This window comes from Sus scrofa, chromosome 13, assembly GCF_000003025.6.
Source record: "Sus scrofa isolate TJ Tabasco breed Duroc chromosome 13, Sscrofa11.1, whole genome shotgun sequence".
Classification (NCBI taxonomy): domain Eukaryota; kingdom Metazoa; phylum Chordata; class Mammalia; order Artiodactyla; family Suidae; genus Sus; species Sus scrofa.
Window position 1 is genome coordinate 206,676,417 of NC_010455.5, and position 22,631 is coordinate 206,699,047.

At 61.0% G+C, this 22,631-nt stretch overlaps 1 protein-coding gene across 1 annotated transcript; it reads left to right on the plus strand.

The window, feature by feature from the left end:
- Window positions 489–22,631, plus strand: PDXK (pyridoxal kinase; the record flags this gene model as incomplete). The annotated part of the gene is given in 11 exon segments (NM_213943.1): window positions 489–562; window positions 13,074–13,128; window positions 14,598–14,702; window positions 15,106–15,189; window positions 15,541–15,587; window positions 16,630–16,715; window positions 17,579–17,624; window positions 20,021–20,132; window positions 20,693–20,829; window positions 22,003–22,069; window positions 22,317–22,631. Coding segments are annotated over 11 exon segments (926 nt in total), but the record flags the coding sequence as incomplete, so codon positions are not given.

Consider the following 22,631-nt stretch of genomic DNA (forward strand, 5'->3'; position numbering starts at 1 on the left):
GGGCGCAGGAGCAGGACAGGGGACCTCGGGAGCGAACGAACGACTCAGGGAGCGGATAATGAAGGCTCGGGACACCGCAGCGCCTTCCTCGGTAAAATCGAAAGTGCAAAGCCGGCGTTTTGGACGGTGGCCGCCCACGTGCCCGGAGCGCCGAGTGACGCGGGCGGGTCGCCGGGGGCCAGGGGTGCGGTCTGCAGTTGCCGGTCCCCAGGGAGGGCCCGGGGGCGGGGCCTCGCGGATGCCCCTCCCCAACCCGCCCCCCGGCCCGCCCCGCGCAGCGCGGGCCCCGCGGGTTCCCAGCCGCGCTGAGGTCAGAAGGAGGCGGCCTGTCGTCCGAGCCGAGCGCCTGCGCCGAGCGGGGACGCGGCAGAGCGCAGCCCGAGCGCGGCGGGAGCCGAGCGGAGCGGATCGGAGCCCCAGCGCGCGGCGGAGACGCTGACCCCGCCCGGCCCCGCGCCGCCCCGGCAGGCCAGGCATGGAGCAGGAGTGCCGGGTGCTCTCCATCCAGAGCCACGTCGTCCGCGGCTACGTGGGCAACCGAGCGGCAACGTTCCCGCTGCAGGTACGCTTACGTAACGCAGCGGTGTCCCCGCGCCCGGCCGTGCGGGCCCGCGGAGGGGTGGCCGCAGCCCGATTGCGTGACCTTGGCCAGGCCACCCGGGCGGCCCCGAGGCCCCCCTTCGGGAGCGCGGGCTGGCCGAGGCGGGCGCGGGAGGCAGGCGCTTGGCGGGGGCGGGGTGGCCCTTGAGCCCCTGCGGATGGATGGGATGGGGCAGAGATGGGAGCACCGGGTTAGGATGAAGCCCGGGTGCCTGAGCTGTGCGCACCTGCCAGCCCCCGCCCCTTCCCGCCGGCGCGACCCCGGGGCTAAGAAAGAGCGGCGCCGCGACCCGAGATCCCGAGAAAGAGGGCCTGGGTAGGCAGGTGTTTGCTTTGCTCACCTGGTGAGCGCCCCCTCCATCCCTGTCCCCTGCGGGTCAGGACGCCAACAGGGAAGGGGAGGAGTAATCTCGCAGTGAGGCCCGGGAGGTCAGGGAGGGGGCCGGCCTGCGGCTCATCATTCCTGGGAGGTGGTCCCCTGGAGGACGATGGGGCGGAGAAGGCCCGCCTGCAGGTGTGGTGTTGGCGCTGAAGCAGGCAGGCCCAGAGGCCACTTCACGCCCCTGCAGGCTCTGGCTTTAGCAGCTGCTCTCTGGCTGCACTGGGCTTCCTCCCGCCTCCTGCCCGGCCTCCTTGAGGCTCGGGTCTCCCTGTGGCTCATCAGCCAGCAGCCGCTGCTTCCTGTTGCAGCCTCAGGGTTACTGTTGGGCAGCCCTGGGAGGAGAGGTGGAGGCCTGAGTGCAGGGGAGAGTCATGCTCGGGTGTCGGCATTGGGGCACAGGCCCGTGCTTACTGGCGGGCTCAGCAGGAGGCTGGCGGTCCAAGCAGGGTGGCTGCGCTCTTGGACCACTCACCTTCCGTCCATTGTCCCTGGGCCGGGTCCCTAAGCTGGGAGCAGACCTCAGGCCCCTGCTGTGTGTGCCCTGTTCCCATGCTGGGCCCTCGAGGACATAAAGGACCACTCTCACAATGGCCTGTGGGGTGCCGGCTGGCTAGAGGGACGGTGGGGAGGGGTGGAGCTGCCTCGGTGGAGCTCGAGGGCCCACCTCAGGCTGGCCTCTTGTCCCCAGAGGAGGAAAGAGTGGGGCAAAGACTTGAAGGTGAAAAGTACAAGGGTTCAAGGCCAAAGTGACCTGCCTGGCTGGCCCTGATCTGTGAGCACACCTGTGTGTGGTGCTTCAGCTACCTGGTCCTTGGTCCTCCTGTTCCAGGTGGTGGAGGGCAAGCCAGAGGGGACAGCCAGGGTGCCCACCTGACCTGAAGCCCGGTCATGGATTGCTTGGGCAGGGCCCCTGGGGTGGGCCCCTGCAGAGGGGAAGGTGCTCTCTGAAGCAGGGGCAGCTGGGGTGGGGGGTGGGGGACCAGGCAGAACCCTGAGAACAGAGCACACCTCCCCCAGAGTGGTAGCAGCCGCTGCTCCCCCACCTGGAGGGAGCCTGGGGCGCCACTCTTGGCAGAGGTGTGCAGACCTGTGCCAGCCTCTGTCAGCTTCCCTGTGCTTCTGCCTCTCCCAAGCCCCCGTCCACCTGCGGCCAGTTTGGTCCCCAGACAAGCACAGGATCTTCTGGCCCTGGGCCTTGTTCCTGAATGCTGGCACTAACCCTCGGCTTCCACACCGTCGTGCCCCTTGCCAGTTTCCTGGCACCCACGTGGGGAAGCGCCTCTTAAGGACAATGCCTTGGAGTTCCCGACCTGACGCAGTGGTTAACGAATCCAACTAGGAACCATGAGGTTGCGGGTTCGGTCCCTGCCCTTGCTCAGTGGGTTAAGGATCCAGCATGGCCGTGAGCTGTGGTGTGGGTTGCAGACGCGGCTCGGATCCCGCGTTGCTGTGGCTCTGGCGTAGGCCGGTGGCTACAGCTCCGATTAGACCCCCTAGCCTCCATATGCTGCAGGAACGGCCCTAGAAATGGCAAAAAGACAAAAAAAAGACAACACCTTGGTTCCTACCTGGGGTCTCCCAAGTGCCTGGCATCCTGCACCCGGACCTGTGGGCTCGAGGGATATAGGTGTGGCGCTGTCACTCCCTTCTGTCACCCTTGGGGTGGGGGTGAGGCCTCTGCCTCTGATTTAATCCATCCCTGCACTTTTGTCTACTTCGAAGTCCTCCACCTTGTCATTGTGAGATTGTGAGTTTGCGTTTTTTTGTTGTTGTTGTTGTTGTTGTTGTTGTTGCTATTTCTTGGGCCGCTCCCACGGCATATGGAGGTTCCCAGGCTAGGGGTTGAATCGGAGCTGTAGCCACCAGCCTACGCCAGAGCCACAGCAACGTGGGATCCGAGCCGCGTCTGCAAACTACACCACAGCTCATGGCAACACTGGATCGTTAACCCACTGAGCAAGGGCAGGGACCGAACCCGCAACCTCATGGTTCCCAGTCAGATTCGTTAACCGCTGCGCCACAACGGGAACTCCCGAGTTTGCGTTTTATCTGGGGACCTGCTGAGGTCTGTCTGTAGCCCAGGGGCCCCGAGGGACAGCTCTAGAGAGGGCAGGCAGAAGCCAGTTTGCGTGACATTTTTGGCTGCGGCGTGCGTGCATTCAAGCATAAGCCTAGGGCGAAGGTTCCTGCCGACGCCAGAAAGCGGATCTCCTGACTTAATGATTTCAGTGCTTTCCGGTGTATGGGAAGATGCAGGAGTTTGGGGTCGTTGAAACTCTCTCCGAGCTGTGCATCTAACTAGCGAGGGCTGCCTATCAGAGAAGCGAGCGCCGCCGCCCTGCATCCCTTAGGCGGGTGACTGCCGTGGGTTCCACTGGCCTCGTGGAACCGGAGGCGAGCCGGGCTGGATGCGGGTCGGGGCCTCACTGGGTCCTTTGCCCTCGTCTCCTCCTCCTCCTCCTCCTGGTTACAGAAGTAGGGGTGGCCTTGGGGGTGGGGAGAGCCAAGGAGAGGGAGAGGCCTCAGAACAAACGCATTCCGCCGAACCAAGTCCAGCTTGACGGAGGGTGAGAATAAACGCCCAGCCCGAGCGCAGACACCGCCCTGGCTAGAGGGCCCGCTTAGGGCGCGGAGCAGGCCCACAATGAAATAATCTCCAGGCATTCCCAGTTCACTGAACACTCCTCCCCTTAACCCCTTAGCTGTTCCTTGCCCGGACCCCACGGCCCCACCTGGCCCAGGCTGCAGAGCCCAGGCCCCTGCAGGCCTTTTGCTCCCCACCCTAAGTCAGCTGTGCCCAAGGGGGGGTGTGTGGCCCAGGGGGGCCCGGCTGGACACAGGCTTTTGGGCTCTGGTTCCCAAATGCTCTTCCCTGGCTCCCACAGCACATGGTTGTGCTGGCAGGTGGGCAGCTACCTTCTCTGAGCAGAGAAACACATTGTCCAGAAAGGCAAAGGACCAGAACCTTGACCCTGGTTGGGATTTGTTTCTGGGCTCGAGTCCAAAGTCCGTTTTAGTGGCTGAGGGGAACAAGCCACTGTGGCAGGGGAGGCAGAGCCTTGGGCGGGGTGATCCCGCAGGGAGTGTGAGGGGGCTCTCGGCCTTCATGGGGGCGGGGGCTGGCAAGGGCATGGGATGCGCGTGGGGTGCCCTCCGCCGGGTGGGGGCCTCCCGCTGCTCTGGCCTTGGTTCTGGGGAAGGAAAGGGTGTGGAAAGAGGACGTGCAGCCCCTCACCCCCACCCCGGTGGCGTGTTTCCTCTTGGAAGAGGCACCCTCTCAGTGGGCTGTCAGGGGTGGTTCTTCTGAGCCCCCGTGGCCATGCCGGCTCCTTAACCCGCTGAGCGAGGTCAGGGATCCGGCCTGCATCCTTGTGGACACGAGTAGGGTTCCTGACCCCCTGAGTCAACGGGAGCTCACAATCTCCCGTGTTTTCCTAGGGCCGCGCACATCTTCCAGCCGCCCCCGCAGCTCTGCCTCTGCCCTCTTGCTTCCCGTTTTGGAGAAAATCCTTTGGGTTCTTGAGGCTTAGGGTCATGTATGAGTTTGCTGGGGCTGCGGTAACAAAGGGCCACAGATTTATTCTCATGGTTCTAGGAGCCAAAAGTCTGGCATGGTCGCAGGGCTACAGTTCCTCCGGAGACAGGGGTGAGGGGGTCCTTCCTGCCTCTTCCAGCTTTGGGTGGCTCTGGGCGTCCTTGGCTTGTGGCAACGTACCTCCAGGCTCTGCTTCTGTCACGTGGCTTCTCCTGTGTGTCTCTATAAGGACCTTTGTCACTGGGCCCAGGGTCCGTCCTTGATGGACGGTTCTCGGAGTTCCTATTGTGGCTCAACAGGTGAAGAACCCAAGAAGTGTCCATGAGGATGTAGGTTCGATCCTTGGCCTCACTCCGTGGGTTCTGGATCCAATGTTGCCGCAAGATGGCTCTGGTGTAAGCCGGCAGCTACAGCTCCAATGCAACCCCTGGCCTGGAAACTTCCATATGTCACGGCCGTGGCCCTGAAACGATTTTTTTTTAAGGACGATGCTTGGCTTGACCGTGTCTCGCACGCCCCTGTCTCCGACTCAGTGTGTGCGCGAGTCCCCAGCCAACATGGGTTTCAGGGGCCACCATTCAGGTCGAGGTAACTTAGAAAGATCCTCTTCATCGACATTTAAAGGGGGCACAAATTGGGGGTTCACCTAAAGGCCCAGAGTAGATAACGCCACATCTGAAAGCCGACCTATTTGGAAGGGACGGCGCAGTCGAGAGTCAAGCTGCCCTTTGAGCCGCGGCCGCAGCCCCGTCTCCCTCGAGGCCAGGATGCCGGCAGCTGCCCTGCTGGGCAGGCAGCCCTCGAAGGTGCCCAGGCGGGTAGGTCGCTGGCTTTGTGCCGACTGAACTTGGCACCACAGCTGCCGGCACGCGTGACCTCTGCTGTGGGTTCCCGGAGGCTCACAGTGCCGGAGAGGTGACATCTTGAAGGGCCGTGTGGGGACAGCGACGTGACTGAATTCTAGGGCCTTGAGAGTCACCCCCCCCTTTTTTTTTTTTTGGTCTTTTTAGGGCTGCACCCGTGGCATATGGAGGTTCCCGGGCTAGGGTCGAATTGGAGCTGTAGCCCCTGGCCTACACCACAGCCACAGCAACACCAGATCTGAGCCGCATCTGCGACCTACACCACAGCTCACGGCCATGCTGGATCCTTAACCCACTGAGCAAGGCCAGGGATCGAACCTGCATCCTCATGGATGCTAGTCAGATTCATTAACCGCTGAGCCACAACAGGAACTCTGAGAGTCACCCTTGAAATAAGGAGTTCCTGTCATGGCGCAGTGGTTGACAAATCTGACTAGGAACCGTGAGGTTGAGGGTTCGATTCCTGTCCTTGCTCAGTGGGTTGAGGATCCGGCATGGCCTGTGAGCTGCGGTGTAGGTCGCAGATGTGGCTCAGATCCTGTATTGCTGTGGCTGTGGTGTAGACCGGCAGCTGCAGCTCCGATTCGACCCCTAGTCTGGGAACCTCCATATGCTGCGGGTGCGGCCCTAAAAAGACAGATAGATAGATAGAAATACCGTGAGAAGGGGAGGCGGGACTGCTGGCGGCCGTGGACGGTGGTTTAGGGGGGACACCTCAGTTTGGGGTCTGTTTGGGGTCTCAGTTTGGGTCTGTAGACATCAGCCTCCTTTTCTGAATCTCTGCTCATCACTCTCTGCAGAAACAGAACCAAAATATGACTCTGTTTCTTGGTACAAGGACCTCGAGGCCAGGCCTGTTCGCCAGTGGACTGTGGCTTGGAAGAGCAGGCTGGCGGGCAGCGGGGTGTGCTGAGAGGCCTGGAAACCTGGGTTCAGACCCCTGCCTGTGCCCAGGAGCTGAGCTGGAGGGCCCTGCGGCTGCCCGGCCCACTCCGCTCTGGAGCAGAGCAGAGGCCGCAGAGCTGCCAACAGTCTCTGGCCCGGGGCGGGGGGGGGGTCCCCCTTTCAGAGGCCGCAGAGCTGCAAGGTGGCCTTCCGCGAAGGATGAATGGATGAGTGGTTAAAATGCCTGGTCCTTGAGAAGAAAATCTTTGCATTGTTTCCTGAGGATTCCCAGGCTAAAAAGGACCTTTTTCTACCAGAAGTATGCTTGCAAGATCCTGGAAGAATGTCAGCTGCCCTTTAAAAGAGGTAGTTTTTGCTTGTGTTTTTCGCGGTGACACACATGCTAGCAAAGAGCGCAGGGGCGCCGTTGCCCAAAAGCTCGCTCCTTCCCAGGGGTGCTGCCCGGGGCTGGGGAGGGCGGGGGCTGGGCTCGGTGGCCTGGGTGTGTCCTCTGGCCTGTGCTCTGCAGGCGCGGGACCTGCCCGCTTCCCCGGCCTCTGGAGTCCCCTTCCGATCCAGACACGTCCCAGCCCTGGACCTGTTGCGTCATCGTTTGGTGTTTTTCCGTGAATGTCCAGAATTGCTTAACATCTTGGTTTTCTGACTCTTACGTTGGGGCTGCTGTTTGGGACTCCTCGCCTGTCCTGGCGGAGAGCAAGAACGTGACCGCCCCATTTTCTGCCCTTTCTCACCGTGTCTGCGTGTCTTTGGGGTGTGGGTAGGTGTGTACGCGTGAGCAGGTGTGCAGTTGTGTGGGGTGGCCTGGCTGTCCCGTGCGGTGCCCTGTCTTATGTTTGCGTGACGCCTCACAGGGACCCCTCTGGAGGGGTGGGTGAGTCTGCAAGCAGGTGGCTTCTGTGGCCCCCACGGCAGGGGCTTGGATGTCCCCTGGCGCTCTCCACACGGAGCTGTTGAAATAAGATCAGCCACTTCTCAGGGGGATCCAGAAGAGTGACCCAAAGAGGAGAACAAATGGAGTTTCTCAAGGAGAAAGGACGGTGGGGTGGGGCGGGGTTGGGGGTAGAATGCAGACCCCCCGACCCAGAGCCTTTGGGCCCCCAGTCCCAGTGCTGGGAACTTGGGGTGAGATCCCTTTTCTTAGGGCTTTGCAGCGCAGCCCAGCAAAACCCGACCTACTGTGCGGCCTGCAAGCCGGGGCCGGTGCACTGCGCTGCGAGTGGGACCGAGGCCGAGTGACCGGGTCCAGGGATGTGATGCTGAGGCAGGGACACTCATGGGGCGAAGGTGGCCTTCAGGAGACACATGGCTGTCAGGGATGAGAGGCGTGGGCTGAATTGTGGACGCGGGGCAGGGCACTCGGCCGGGAGGCGAATCAGGGTGACCACAGGCACATGGCTGTGTCGCCTCTTTCCTGATTCCGGTTTCCCGGAAGGGTGACTAAAGGGCTTGCAAAACAAGTGAAGGATTTTGAAGACGGGGAAGTGACCCGTCTTCCTGCCCAACACGAGCTGCTCCCCCTAGAAGGACGTGGCGGTTGGGGCTCCCCCACTCCTGCTGTGCTGAAGGCTCCCCACGGGGTCTCCCTGCAGGGCTGGAGGCTGGTGCCTGGCTGGGCGCACCTGCCACCCCCAGGCCAAGGGATCCGCAAGAGCCAGGGCTGCATTCCCCTGTTCCCCTGTCACTGCTCCTGGTGGCCGGATGCCTCCGGGGCATCTGATGTGCCCTCCCCGGGTGTGCATGTACAAAGTTTGTTGGGGTCTCCCCTGCCCTGGAGGAAGCCGGAGGGGGCTGGAGGCTGGCTGAGGCGGCCGCCTGTCCTGACAGACAAGATGTGGCAGCTGCGGTGTGCTTCCAGGGCTCGAGTCACACCTCTGCCCTCAGCGCCTGTCACCTGTCACCAGGACCTGGCCACGCTGCGTCCGTCTTGGCTGTGCATCTCGGTGGCCCTCTCTGATCAGAGACCGTGGCTTCAGTGTTAGTGGACGTTGAGTGGAGCCAAGTCTCCTCCACAGCCCAGCGGAGCTGGCACGACCCCAGGTCCCCAGCGCTGGCTCGTCATCGTGGGGCTTCTCAGCTGAGGCTCTAGTTCTTCCAGAAGCGGGAGTGCACTTGCTGGTGGAGCCTGAGGCCTGGCTTTGGTCACCAGCCTGCATTCAGAGGCTCAGGGGGGCCCCTTGGCACAGACTCCTCAAAACCCCTCCAGCCCGGGGCTGCAGAGGGAGCTGAGAGCTCGGTTTCCACCGGGTCTTCCCTCGGTTTCCTCGGTGAGAGGGGCTCACCGAGGCATGGAGGTGGTGTCAGCTTTGGGGGGTTGAGAAAGCGTGGAATTCCCAGAACGATGGGACACGCAGCCTGGGGCCTGGGCTTTGTCCCGCGGGGGGCATCTGGGGGCCGGGGCAAGGGGGCCGCAGCACAGAGGCTCCGGGCATGGGAGTGGGGACCCGAAGCAGGCCCACTTGGGCGTCTCCGCAGAAAATTCCAGGAGCACCTGCCCCAGGCTGGCGCTGGGCTGGCGCTGGGGGTGGGGGCGGCCCGGTGGCTGCTCCTGCCGTCCTGCCTCAGGCGGTGTTTCCCTTTATCTCTCAAGGCCTGGCTTCCCCTCCCCTCCCTGCCGCGGAACTAGGCTTCCTCTTTTTTCTTCAAAAGAGTCTCACTGCTGGTAAGTGTGGAACAGCTGGCAGGGGTGGGGCAGTGCCAGTCAGTGTGAGCCCTGGCCCCCGGCTGCCGCCAGCTCCCAGCCGGAGTTGGGAGAGAGCCTAGGATTCCTCCTTGGCCAGCGCACCGGGGAGATGCCGTGAACTGACGGGGGTGTGAGCGGGGATACTTACTGCCTGCTTTCTATAGCATCACCGTGGGCTCGAGGGCTCTCCCGAGTGAGCTTAGTAGGCTGCACGGGAGGCTGATGGTTGCCCGGCTCCAGGGCCCGGCGTGCGCAGGGTCTTTCCCCTGCGCCCTGGTTTCCTCTCCCGCCTGCAGCCCGGGAACTCGGCTCTTTTGGAACAGGTGGAAGGGCGGCTGACAGCATGGTGTTCGTGGCAGGCGTACAGCCAAGTGATCCAGTTGTGTATTTCTTCAGATTATTTTTCATTTATAGGTTATGAGAAGGTGTCAAACATAGTACCCTGTGTTATACCGTAAATCCTCGTTTGATTGATGTACAGTGCTGTGTGTCTTCTCTGAATGTCACTGGCGTGTCGTGGGCTTGCGGTGTCGTCGGTTTCAGGTGCCCTGCAGGGTGACTCAGTCGTACATCTGCATATACTCACATCTGCCCTGTGTCCCGTACAGGTTAGTGGGAGCACTGACTGGGTCCTTTTCCCTGTGCGCTGCAGGAGGTCCTTGGTGGTTAGCCGTTCTGTACAGCGTAGTGTGTATAGTTTAGTCCCAAACTCCTAATTCATCCCTCTCCATGGTGGCTTTCCCTGTGGTAACCCCCAGTTCGATTTCAAAATCTGAGTTTCCGTTTTACACATAAGTCTTTTGTGTCATTGTGGATCAGGTTCCACCTTCAGTGACCTCATGGTATTTGTCTTTCTCTGACTTAGTTCACTGCGTATGATAATCTCCAGGTCCATTCATAATTGCTGCACATGGCGTTTCCTTCTTTTTCATGGCTGAGCAGAAACGGAAAATTTTACGGGAGCCCAGTTGGAGGCGTATAGCCCGGGAGGAGCGTCTCGAAAAGCTCGGGTGGCTGTGTCCGCAGCTGGAAATCAAGGCACAGCAGTATGTTTTTTGAGGGCAAAGGCTGGCATCGAATGGTCTTTTCTAGAGTTGACATAATCAGATCTAAGCGCCGTGGGACCCCTTATCGAGCAGCAATGTTATCTGGTTGGAGAACATTGCTCTTTGTGGTGCAAGTATTTCTGCTTCTGGGAGGTCTGGTCTGGTCTGGTCTGTGCACCAGGCAGCTACACGGTGCAGAGTCGGGGAGGGGAGGCCAAAGGGCAGAGGACACTTTATGGTTAAACTTTTATGGTGGCATAACATAGGAACTTTGTCTCACACGCCGTATCTTGGCTATTGTAAATAGCGCTGCTATGAATATTGGAGCGCAGGTATTTTTTCCCATTAAGAGTTTCCATCTTTTCTGGATAAGCTGCCCAGGAGTGGGATTGCTGGATTCTGTTTGGCTCAAGGAACCTCCATTCTGTTCTCCATAGTGGCTGCACCAGCCTACATTCCCTCCAACAGTGCAGAAGGGCTCCCCTTTCTCTCCGCACCCTCTCTGGCATTTATTACTTGTAGACTGTTGTCTTTTTAGGGCTGCACCTGTTGGCATACGGAGGTTCCCAGGCTAGGGGTCGAATCAGAGCTACAGCGGAAGCTTCTAAGTTTTATTAAGTCCGACTTGTTCACTTTTGCTTTTATTTCTTCGGCCTTGGGAGAAGAGAACGCTGGGTGTGTGTAAGTGGATTGGACTCGCCTGGAGGTTGCCAGGGCGGGCAGAGGGAGAAACAGACCTGGGGATCTGTAGTGTCTTTGCTCTGGCTACTTCTTTTGCTTATTAACAGCTGTTTGCTGCTGCCTTCTTTTGTTCCCTTAGGATCATTAATTACTGGGGCCTGTTCTAGGACAAGTCTTGTGGCCAGGCTTAGGTCACCACATGGCTTAGGCCAAAAGTGGCTTTTTTTTTTTTTTTTTGTCTTTTGTCTTTTTAGGGCTGCACCTGCGGCATATGGAGGTTCCCAGGCTAGGGGTCGAATCGGAGCTGTTGCCGCTGGCCTACGCCACAACTGATGCCAACTGATGCCAGATCTGAGCCGCGTCTGCTGCCTATACGACAGCTCGCAGCAACGCCGGATCCTTAACCCACTGAGCGAGGCCAGGGATCGAACCTGCAACCTCATGGTTCCCAGTCAGATTCATTTCCGCTGCGCCACGACGGAAACTCCAAAAGTGGCTTGTCTTATGTCAAGAGAGCCCTGCCGAATGAGATCCTGCCATATAGCACTGGGTCACTTGTGATGGCGTGTGTTGGAGGATAATGTGAGAAAAAGAATGTGTACATATATACGTGTGTGACTGGGTCACTTTTCTGTACAGTAGAAAATTGACAGAACACTATAAACAAACTATAATAGAAAAAGTAAAAACCACTATTAAAAAAAAAAAGAAAGAAAGCCATACCAAGAGTTCCTGTTGTGGCTCAGTGGGTTAAGGACCTAACACACTGTCCATGAGGATGCGTGTTCGATCCCAGGCCTTGCTCACTGGGCTAAAGGACCCAGCGTTGCTGTGGCTGTGGTGTAGGCGGGCAGCTGCAGCGCCAATTCAGCCCCTAGGCATGGAACTTCCTTAAGTTGTGGGTGCGGCCCTAAAAAGCAAACACAAACAAGCAAACAAAACCAGCCATGCCTGGACCCCCTGGAACTTGGAGAGAGAGGCGAGTGATGGGGGTACCTCAGGGTGAGGGGCTGCTTCTGGGAGCCCTGCCTCTGCAGGTGGAGAGCACTGTTGCGGCAGCACCCTCCCCATCTCCCGTCCCCCGCTGGCCCAGTGAGTGCCCAGTGGGAGCCCCGGGCTCGAGTGGGGACCTGATGTCCAGGGTCGCAGCCCCAGCGTCCCAGAGCCGAGCACCAAAGGGGCGGGGGCAGCTGAAGATGGGCTTTTACCCGCAGGAGCCTCCTTCCTCTCCGAGCTCGCTCGGCCCCCGCGCTTGTGGGTCTGCCCTGTGCCCTCAGCCTGGCACGTGGGTTTGATCGCTACCCTCATGCTAGCGTGTGATGCTGTTTTATAAGCTGCGGGTATGGGAAACAGAGATGCCAGCACAAGGGCTTAGCGCTGTCATTGAAAAGCAGAAAATAGCACCTCCAGAGGTGCCGGCTCTAAAGGATTAATTATCTCCAGAAGCGACGGAGCAGGCTATTTTGGCAGGATTTTCAGGGTTTGCGTCATCATCGCTTCAACTCTCTATTTCTTTTGGAATTGATGAGAATTTTAGGGACCCGGACCACTGCGGACTCTGTGTCCAGGAGGCCATGAAATCTGGCAAGAAATTGCAAAGTGCCCATTTTAACTTTCTAGTTTGTAAAAAGGCTGTTGGTTTTTGTTCCTTTAAGTCTTCATAATACTGGCTTAAAATTTTTGGAAAGACTTGATAACATACAAAACTTTTCATCTCTTGTTGTTGTTTTGGCTGCGCTGGAGACTTTCCAAAGTTCCCAGGCCAGAGATCAAACCCAGTGCTGTTGTCACCAGAGCCACAGCAGTGACACCAGATCCTTAACACATTGAGCCACCAGGGAACTCCAGCCTTTCATCCCTTTCATTAAAAGGGGGGCCCCTGACGTTCCTGTCCTGGCTCAGCAGGAATGAACCCGACTAGTATCCTTAAGGATGCAGGTTCAATTCCTGGCCTTCCTCTGGGTTAAGGATCTGACATTGCCATGAGCTGTGGTGTAGGTTGCAAATCCGGCTTGGATCCAGCGTGGCTGTGGCTGTGGGGTAGGCCGGCAGCTGTAGCTCCAGTACCACCCCTAGCCTGAGAACTTCCATATGCTGCGAGTGTGGCCCTAAATAAAGCGGGGAGCTCCAGACTTCCTACCCTGGCACAGTGGGTTAAGAATCCAACTGCAGCGGCTCTGATGGCTGGGGAGACGCAGGTTCGGTCCCCAGCCTGACACGGGATCCTGCGTTGCCGAAGGTGCGGCCATAAATGGGGAGGGGGCTCCTACTCGATAAGCTTTTTTTTGGCTGTGCCTGCTGCCTGCAGACGTTCCCTGGTCCGTGATTGAACCTTCCACCCCAGCAGTGACCCCAGACCCTTCTCTGTCCCTTCTCGCAGGTTCTGGGGTTCGAGGTCGATGCAGTGAATTCTGTCCAGTTTTCAAACCACACAGGTAAGGCGGCCTCAGCCGTCCTGGTGAGTGTGGGAGGAGAAATGGCTCTTTGGAAAATGGGCCAGCCCCTCCCCCACAGACAGGAAATGGAGCCCAGGTGGGGGGCCTGCCTGGGCACAGGGCGTGGGCAGGGATGGCAGGTTTGCCTTCGTTGAAGCTGGTTGACCTGGGCAGGCAACGGGACCTCTCAGCCCCCCCAGTTTCCTCCATAGACTGGGGGTGGCTCCCCTGGCGCCTCCTCCGGGCCGGGCCAGCCCCGTGCAGCGCACCTGCCTGAGCCCCTCTGCCCGGGGGGCACGGCAGGCTGGGAGGAGGCAGATTTTCTCTTAAAAACCAGAGCCTAGTGTTTCTGGGACCCCAAGGTTTCTGGGCACAGAAAGCCTTCTCCAGGTAGGCTGGCCCCAGGGGACATGGGGTCAGGGCCCTTGGAAAGCCCCCAAGGTGTCCCGGGCTCCCCACCCCCGTGGCCTGACTGCACTGCCCTGGAATCTGGCACTGCGGCAGTGGCAGGAGAACAAAGCCACTCAGTTCTTAGAAACATCCCCATGTCCCTTCTTTGAAATTACTCAGAACCCAGACGGAATCTCAGAGCACAGAACGTCCCAGGAACAGCTGGCCGCAGGCCGATCAGAGAGGCGGAAGGGTCCCCCTCAGCCCGCGTTCTCAGGGAGGTGCGGTCAGGTCATCCGGGGAGGAGAGGAGCTACGTGCAGGTTCAGACGAGAACCTGTGCCCTGGGCACAGTGACATTGGGAGGCTCCCCAAAAGTTGTCATCAAGCCAGTGAACCTTCCTGAAGCTGACAGGTTTTACTGGCAGTTTTATCTACCCATTTTTTTTTCCTGCTCTCTTTTTTTTAAAGTAAAGGAGCCAGACTGGCTTAGACGTTAAGTGATGGACGGCTGCCCGCGGGCTCCCCGCAGGGCAGTGCCAAGGCTTCAGAGCAGCCTCTGTGGTTTGCTACTTCAGCAGGGGTTTCCTGTTACCAAGATCGCAGCCCTTGGGCGGGCGCCCGGAGCAAACATCGGGGCTGGAGGCTGGCGGGTGGGGCAGGCCTGGTTGTCCAAGCACGTGGCGTGTGACCAGCTGCCAAGCCTGGCAGTGACCCCGTAGCGGGGTGGGTGGGGAGACAGGGGCCTGCGGCCGATAATGCAGTGAGGAGCTGGGTCCCTCTGGGTCCGTGGCTCAACCTCTGCAGTTTTTGCATTTGTAAATTGAGCAGGTTGGGTCACCTCAGATCAGAGTCCCGGGCGCTCAGAACCTGACTGGATCTGGAGATAAGATCCTAAAAGGGGCAGGTTCGGGTACCTCATCCAACCTGATGGGCGGCCCTGGAGGCGACTGGGACCCAGGCCTTCGGAGGAACCAGCCCCGCGACGCGGCGGGGGACGGGCAGCCTGCCAGGCCAGCGGCTGAAGCCGTGTCCGGCCCTCGAGCCCACGTGCCAGGGCCCCGCGCTCTCTCCCCGCAGGCTACGCGCACTGGAAGGGCCAGGTGCTGAACTCGGACGAGCTGCACGCGCTGTACGAGGGGCTGAAGCTGAACAACGTGAACAAGTATGACTACGTGCTCACGGGTGAGGCCCCGGGGCGCCTGCTTGGACGGTGGTGGCTGTCCTGACGGCGGGACGGGCGGGTCGGGGACAAAAACACCCAGGTAGGCAACACGCTGCCACCTGCTACGTTGGTTTCATCAGCAAACCCACGTGGTCGGTTTATCATGTTAATTCTGCAAAAGGGCGAGGTTGCCCGTCGTACACCCACTGCTTCTGCGTTTTCTGTGATTTCGTGTGAGAGTTAACGCTGCTTTTGGGACATGCGTGTCCCCTCGGTGTCTGCAGTTGTCACTGTACAGGTGGCCCCTGTCTTAACCCTGGCCACAGGGTCCGGGCACCGCCTGCTGTTCTCGGGGCGGAAGGCTGTGATGGCACTGGTCCCCCTTGGCTCCGGGCGGGTGACGAGAGTCCTGCCCTCCCACAGGTTACACGAGAGACAAGTCCTTCCTGGCCATGGTGGTGGACATCGTGCGGGAGCTGAAGCAGCAGAACCCGAGGCTGGTGTACGGTAGGCACTGGGCCCGTGCCGCACACGTGCCTGGGGCTCCCACCTCACGTCCTGCCCCTTCTGGCTCTGTAGCAGTTGGGGCTCCGGGGACAAGTGGATTGCAGGCCATGTCTGAACCTGGCATCTGTCGGGGGCGGGTGAGAGAGGCAGGTGACAGCGACTGTAATCAGCGGCCCCATGCCAGGCCCTGTGGTTGGGGTGTGTGAGCCCCCGCCTCTGGGGCACAGGGTGGGGTGGGCGCCTCCCAGGCCGGAGGATCAGTGCGAAGTGCCAGGTGAAGTGCCAGGTGAGGAGACAGGGCGTGTGCGTGGGGCTGCAGTTTGCTGATTAAACGCCCTTTGTGTCCCGCAGTGTGCGACCCGGTGATGGGAGACAAGTGGGATGGAGAAGGCTCCATGGTGAGTGCGTCCGCCCGTGTCGCAGGGTCGGTGGCACTGTTGGCACCTGCGCCCCATGTCGAGCTGGGCGAGCCCCACTCTCAGGGTGAAGACCTGGCCCTGTTGGGTGGAGAGGCCTGCTCGGCGGGAGGTTTCGGTGGAGGGCCTGAGGGTGGGTGGGTGTTTTAGGTTATATGTCTCCGTGGAAGCTGAAGCAGCCACAGACAATTTGTAGAGGGATGAGCCTGGCTGTTTTCTAGTAAAATCTCAGGTGTGGACCCTGGAGCTTTGCAGTTTTCCTGTGTCACATAATGAATGTTTTTCTTTTAACTCCCCCGCGCTTAACCTTTTAAAAACTCTTGGGTGGCTCAGTGGTTAACAAACTCGACCGGGATCCATGAGGATGCGGGTTCGATCCCTGGCCTCACTCAGTGGGTTAAGGATCTGGCGTTGCCTTGGGCTGTGGTGTAGGTCGGATCCTGCGTTGCTGTGGCTGTGGTTCCGATTAGACCCCTAGCCTGGGAACCTCCATATGCCATGGGTGTGGTCCTAAGAAGCAAAATAATAAAAATACTAACGTTTAAAAAATAAAAACAAAAAAACCTTTTTTTTTTTTTTTTTTTTTTGTCTTTTGTGTTGTTGTTGTTGTTGTTGCTATTTCCTGGGCCGCTCCCGCGGCATATGGAGGTTCCCAGGCTAGGGGTCGAATCGGAGCTGTAGCCACTGGCCTACGCCAGAGCCACAGCAATGCGGGATCCAAGCTGCGTCTGCAACCTACACCACAGCTCACGGCAACACTGGATCCTCAACCCACTGAGCAAGGGCAGGGACCGAACCCGCAACCTCATGGTTCCTAGTCGGATTCGTTAACCACTGCGCCACGACGGGAACTCCAAAAAAACCTTTTAAAATCACTCTTAGCCTGTTAACTGACCCGGGCGTGGTGGGCGGTGCCCCCCGGTGTGGCCTCACCGAGGCTGGTGCGCCAGGGTGGAAGGGCTCCCCCAGCGCTACCTCGGGGACCCGCACGTGCGCCAGCGCTGTCCCTGTCTCTGCCCCACAGTACGTCCCCGAGGACCTCCTTCCAGTTTACAGAGAGAAGGTCGTGCCCGTGGCAGACATCATAACCCCCAACCAGTTTGAGGCGGAGTAAGTAGCTGGGACCAGCTGGAGCGTCCCCATCTGCAGGGCGGGTCACCCCACCGCGGGTGCCCCCTGAGTAGCGGGGTCAAAGGCGCCGTCGGTGGTGGATTCACCCCAATGCCCTATGGTATTGAGGACCCCCAGCCGTTTTTCTGAACAGCAAGAGCCTCTGGGGACAGGAAGGGGCGGGCACAGGGGCTCTGGCGCATGGGTGACAGGCCGCAGCACAGAGAGCCATGCCCGTGCACACAGGCTGCCACGCCGGAGCTCTGAAACCCACATCCCAAATGCCCACGTGGGTAAAAGAAACAGAGCAGGCCCTGCTGCCCGGCTCCCAGGGCCTGGGGTGCTCCGCCTCTGATGACCTAGGGGTCAGGCCCCAGGGAGGAAGGGCCTCCCAGAGCCGCAGGGTGCAGCTGGGCTCTGCGGTGTGTGTGTCTCCCTTGGCCCCTCAGCCATGTCCCCTCTGGCTCCGAGGTCCCCCTTCAGGCAGTGGTGGGGCCCAGGGTTCCCTGACCTGCGCCCCCGGGGGCGGGCGGCTCACCCGGGGGAGCCTGATGCCTGGTGGCTCACTGTGCACTGACCGTGGGCAGCTCTGGGACTTGCTGGCACCGCGTGCTGTGACCATTTGTGGCCGTGCTTCCTGGTTCCAAGTAGTAACCGTGGTCTCACCCAGGCGGCTTTGTGTTCCCTTTTGGAATTGAACTTGACTCTTGAGCCGTCCCCAGCCTCAGGGGCCGTGTGGTCTGTGATGGCTGGCAGCTGTGAGTTCCCTGTGGGGCAGGAGGGGTCCCCAGTGCGCTGTGGCCCCAGGGGTCTTGTCGGTGGCCTCAGGAGTGGTGGCTCACCTGTACCTCCCTGTCTTCCAGGTTGCTGACCGGCAGGAGGATCCACAGTGAGGAAGAAGCCTTGGCGGTAAGAGGCCTTCCAGGCCCGGCCTGGAGCCGGCAGCACTGCTCATGGCGGTGGGGGGCCGGGGGTGGCGGGAGCAGGCCTGGGAGTGGGCACCCCGAGGGGTCAGCATCCCACCTGCTGCCACCCGGTCTCCGGGGCCCCAGGGACGCATCCTAAGTTCCGTTTTGGCCACTGGGTTGGTCTCCTGCAGCTTCGTGCCTGTTGGGTCTGGGCTGGCCCAGCTCCCTCCTCGCAACAGCTGTCCCGTTGGAGCCTCCAAGTGCTGCCCACGGGGCGGCTTAGAACAGCAGAAGTTTGTTCTCTGTTCTGGAGGCTGGAGGGCTGGGGCGGGGGGCAGGCTGCTCTGTCTGGACCCTGCAGGAGGATTCCCTTCCCGCCTCCCCCAGCTGCTGGGGGCGGCAGGTGGTCCTTGGAGCTCGCTCCTTGGCCTCCTCTCTGTGTCTCTGTCCTGATCTCGCACAAGGACACTGGCCTGGTGACCGCATCTTACCTTGATTACATCTGCCCAGGCCCCCTCTGCCACGTGAGAGAAGAGGTGCTAGGGGTTAGGGCTTCCGCATCTCTTTGGGGGGGGGGGTCACAGTTCAGCCATGACAGGTGCAGCATTTATTGAGCGCCTGCTGTGTACTGTGCCCTGCGTGAGTCTTGCTTCTCGGGTCCTGCAGAGGTATTGTCACGGGTTTGTCACCCCGAGGCCCTGCCCTCCTGCTTAGTGACCTGTGCCCATGACCTGTGTGCACAGCAGGGGCCCGGGCACCCGCGGAGAGTGCCTGCCTGCGGGGCGCTGCTTGGGCTGAGGCTTACGCTGCCTGGTGGACGGTCAGGGCAGTGAGCACACAGGAGAGGGCGCTTTGGGCACCTTTCTCACCAGTGCCCACTGAGCTCTGTACCAGGCAGGGTCCCACAGTGACCAGTGGGAGGGTCTCCTGGGTGTTGCCTGGGTGGGAGGAGGATGTGTCTGGAGCACAGGTGAGAGTGTGCCAGTGAGGAGACTGGCACAAGTCTGGCTGGGTGTGACTGGAGCCACAGGGCAGGATTTCAGACAGAAGGGCGGTCAGGGTGACACCACAGCCCTGGGCGAGGTTTCTCAAAGTTCTTTCAAACTCTGGTCATGCTGACAAGCCCTAGGTGGGGTTTAGCACCCCTGGGCCGCGCCCCCAGCCCCAGGCCCTGCCCAGAGTGCCAGGCACTGCCAGGGCCTCACCTCCCACACCCAGGCCTCATCAGAGTCTGCTGGCCCCTGGGTCAGCGCTGTCGGCGGCCAGTGGGGCCCACGCCTGGGCCTGTGGGGCTGCGAAGCCGCTTCCCTGAGAGGGAGAGGGCTCGCTGGGGCCGGGGAGACGGGGCTGTGGGCGTGATGACCCGTGTCTCTAAAGGACCCAGGTTCCTGCAGGGTCCCCACTACAGGGTGGCTGCTGCAGGGGGCGGGGGCACACCTGCTGTGTGGGAGGGGCCTGGGCCTGTGCGCGTGTGTGTGGTTTGAGTGTTCATGTGTTTGTGTGGGTCCGTGTGTGGGGTTTGCACAGGTATGTTCACGGGTACACACACAGCGTGTGTGGGTTTTGCACAGGTATGTTCACATGGTGCTGCGGGTGCACGTGCGTGTGAGTCTCGGCCTTGGGCAGAGGGCACCTGCGCGCCCTCACCACTCTGGCTCATTTGCATGAGGCCCATCTCCTGTGAAAGCTGCTTACCCCGCCCGCGGGTCGCGGCTGATGAGCGGCACTAGACACCCTGAAAGTGCCCTTAGAATCCAGGGTTGGCATCAGAACCCTGCCCGAGCTCAGCATGACCCCACAGGATGGGAGTTCTGAGCAGCTGAGCTGCCCCACCCTGCGGAGGGCAAGGGAGGGGCCCTTCTACCTGGTACGAGGCCCCGCCGGTGTGGCTGGCACTTTCCTGAGCCCCAAGCTCACCCCAGTTTGGGGATCGGGCCCTCAGGGTGGGACGCAGGAAGTCTCCAGCCCTGGCAGGCTGCGGGGCGAAGGGCAGGGCGTGTGTGTTGAGTGAGTAAAGGAGCCCGTGAGGGGCTTCCAGAAGCAGAGGGGCAGGAAGCCCTTCTGGCCTGGTGGTTGCTGGGCGCGGCTTCTGCCACCCTGGAGCCCAGGTGAGCAAGGACGGTGGCCTGACCAGCTGGCTCCTTCCTGCAGGGTCAGACACAGGTGGGGTGCAGGGTGGGGCTGACAGTCATGCCCCTTGGACTTCACGGCAGCTCTAGCCCAGCAAAGCCACTGGGCGCAGAGCCAGGCCCGGGGGTGGCTCCCACGCTCTCAGCCTCTCGTCTCCGTCCATCCAGCAGACTCGAAGAATCTGAGGGGCTGGGCAGAGGGGCACGGCTGCCGAGTGCCCGGCACAGGTGGCCAGGGCGTGGCTGACGGCCCCATCGTGTCCTGCAGGTGATGGACATGCTGCACGCAATGGGCCCGGACACGGTGGTCATCACGAGCTCGGACCTCCCGTCCCCGAGGGGCAAAGACTACCTGATCGCGCTGGGGAGCCAGAGGACGCGTGAGTGGCCATCCCGACCCCCCGCCACCCCGTGTGGGGCCGCCTTCTGCCTTCCTGCCACGTGACCCTTGAGGTTTCTGAGGTTTGGGGTCCAAGAGAAAGAAAATCATACCAGACTGGGCAGGTAGCCAGTCTCCTGAGCCCTGGAGAGGTCAGGCTGCACACAATTGCAAGAGGTTTCTGTGACTTGGGGGCGGCCAGTGCCCCCCACGCTGGCAGCACAGGGCTAACACCCCCTCATACCAGCCCCTTTGGAGCCCAGCTCCTGGGGAGCCAGGTGCCCACGGGTCTCCCCCTACCCGGGCCGCCCTGCCACGGGGCTGGTCCCCACGCCAATGTCCCTGGGAGGGCGTGTCCTGCTCTGCCGTGTCCTTTAAAGATGCTCAAGCCCCGCCTCCTCCCTTTTTCTACTTGGGCTGGACGGTCCCTGGGGGGTGTCAGGCACACAGGCGGGCTGAGCCCCCTGACCTGTGTGGGAGAGGCAGCCCGCTTCCCAGGCCACAGGCTTCTCGCGGCCCGGGCTTGGGGTCCCAGCCGCCCTCCCCTCCCCGCCCCTCCAGGATCCCCCGACGGCTCCGTGGCGACGCAGCGTATCCGCATGGAGATATGCAAGGTGGACGCGGTCTTCGTGGGCACTGGGGACCTCTTTGCCGCCATGCTGCTGGCGTGGACACACAAGCACCCCAACAACCTCAAGGTCAGCCGGGGGCCTAAAGGGGGTGGGTCCTGACCAGATGAAGCCTGAGGGTCGAGAGGAGGTGCAGCCTCAGCACCTCGGGATCTAGAAGCACCGCCGGCAGGGAGACCAATCAAAGCTTGTCCTAAAACAGGTCCCTTGGAGGGTAAAGGACAGGGGTGGTCGGACGTGCCAGAGACTCATCTCTTGGGATTGTCCCCCCCTGTCTCCCGCTTTGTGAGTCACTGTCCCTGGTGCCCCCGGGTGGGGCTAAAGCCGTTTTGCCCCGTGCTGGGCAGGTGGGCTGGCAAATTGGGGGTGGGGTCTTTGCTGTGCCGTGCGGGGTCACGGTCGCCTCCTTTGACCTCCCTCTGCAGCGTCCCCTCCCCTGGGGGCAGGTGCACACCCTCCCCAGCAGTCAGGACACGAAATTCAGGGCTGGGGCCCTTCCCATCACTGACGCGGCTCGCGTGCTTGGTCTCCGCGATGGTTTCGCCCTCTGCTTCCTCACTCGAGGGACCAAGGCCAGCTGGTGCCCAGAAGGCCAAGCCCGGGATCAGCCCTGGGTCCCCGAGTCGGGAGGGAGTCCAGTCCGTCTTCCTCCTCAGCACCTGCTAAGCCCCGGGTCCCTTAAGATGCCAGCAGGCAGGGACCTAGGCCACCTTTGGGGCAGGAGCTCTCTCCTGTGTACATTTTTTATAACTATTCATTCCGGAGATGCTCGCTAAGCACCTACTATGTGCCAGGCAGTATCTATTGGCCAAAGGTGCTGTGGTCCGTTTAGCACACAGGCCTCTGCCCAGCTCTCCTGGGATCTCTGTGGCCGTGGCCCACCCGGGGGAACCCTGTGACCACGGAGCCAGTGCTGGTGTTAATGGACAGTCCCAGAGTTCCCATCGTGGCTCAGCACGTTAAGAACCCATCTGGTATCCAAGAGGATGCGGGTTCGATCCTTGGCCTCGCTCATGAGGTTAAAGATCCAGCGTTGCCACAAACCACAGTGAGGTCTCAGGTGGGCCTCAGATCTGCCGTGGCTGTGGCTGTGGCTGTGGCGGAGGCCGGCAGCTGCAGCTCCGATCCATTCCCTAGCCTGGGAACCTCCATGTGCTGTGGGTGTGGCTCTAAGAAGACGAAGGACAGTCCCACCCGGGTCGTGGGTGGCTGGGCCGGGCTCAGTGGCCTCTCCTCCCGCAGGTGGCCTGTGAGAAGACGGTGTCGGCCATGCACCACGTCCTGCGGCGGACCATCCAGTGCGCCAAAGGTACCCTCTGGCCGGGCTGGTGGGGTGCGGTGTGGCCTCGTGAACCGGCCCACGGCTCCCGCCGGCTCCCGGGCCTGGGCCTGGGCCTGGGCCTCCCGAGGCGGGGGGCAGCCTTGTGGCGCTCTCTTCCGACGTGGGGGGGTCTCCGGTTGGGGGCTCAGCCAAAGGCGGGGGAAGGAGGCTCTTCCCCGGGCGGGGGCACCCCGTCTCCACTCTGTCCCCGTCCTGAGCGCGGTCTCTCCTGCAGCCAAGGCTGGAGAAGGCCTGAAGCCCAGCCCGGCCCAGCTGGAGCTGAGAATGGTCCAGAGCAAGAGGGACATTGAGGACCCGGAGGTGGTCGTCCAGGCCACGGTGCTGTGAGGGCCGCCGAGCCCGCCTCCCAACGCCCAGTGCCCGCTGTCTGTTTCCGTCCTTGTGAAAAATGTAACATCTGCCTTAGAGCTGTGACCGAAACTTGATATTTTTTTCTTTTCCGAGTGTCCAGCCTCAATGGGTCTTCATTGTCAAAATGTGCCAGTTGTGCTTTTTCACACGAACGACGTGACTGCAGGCCCGGCTCCCC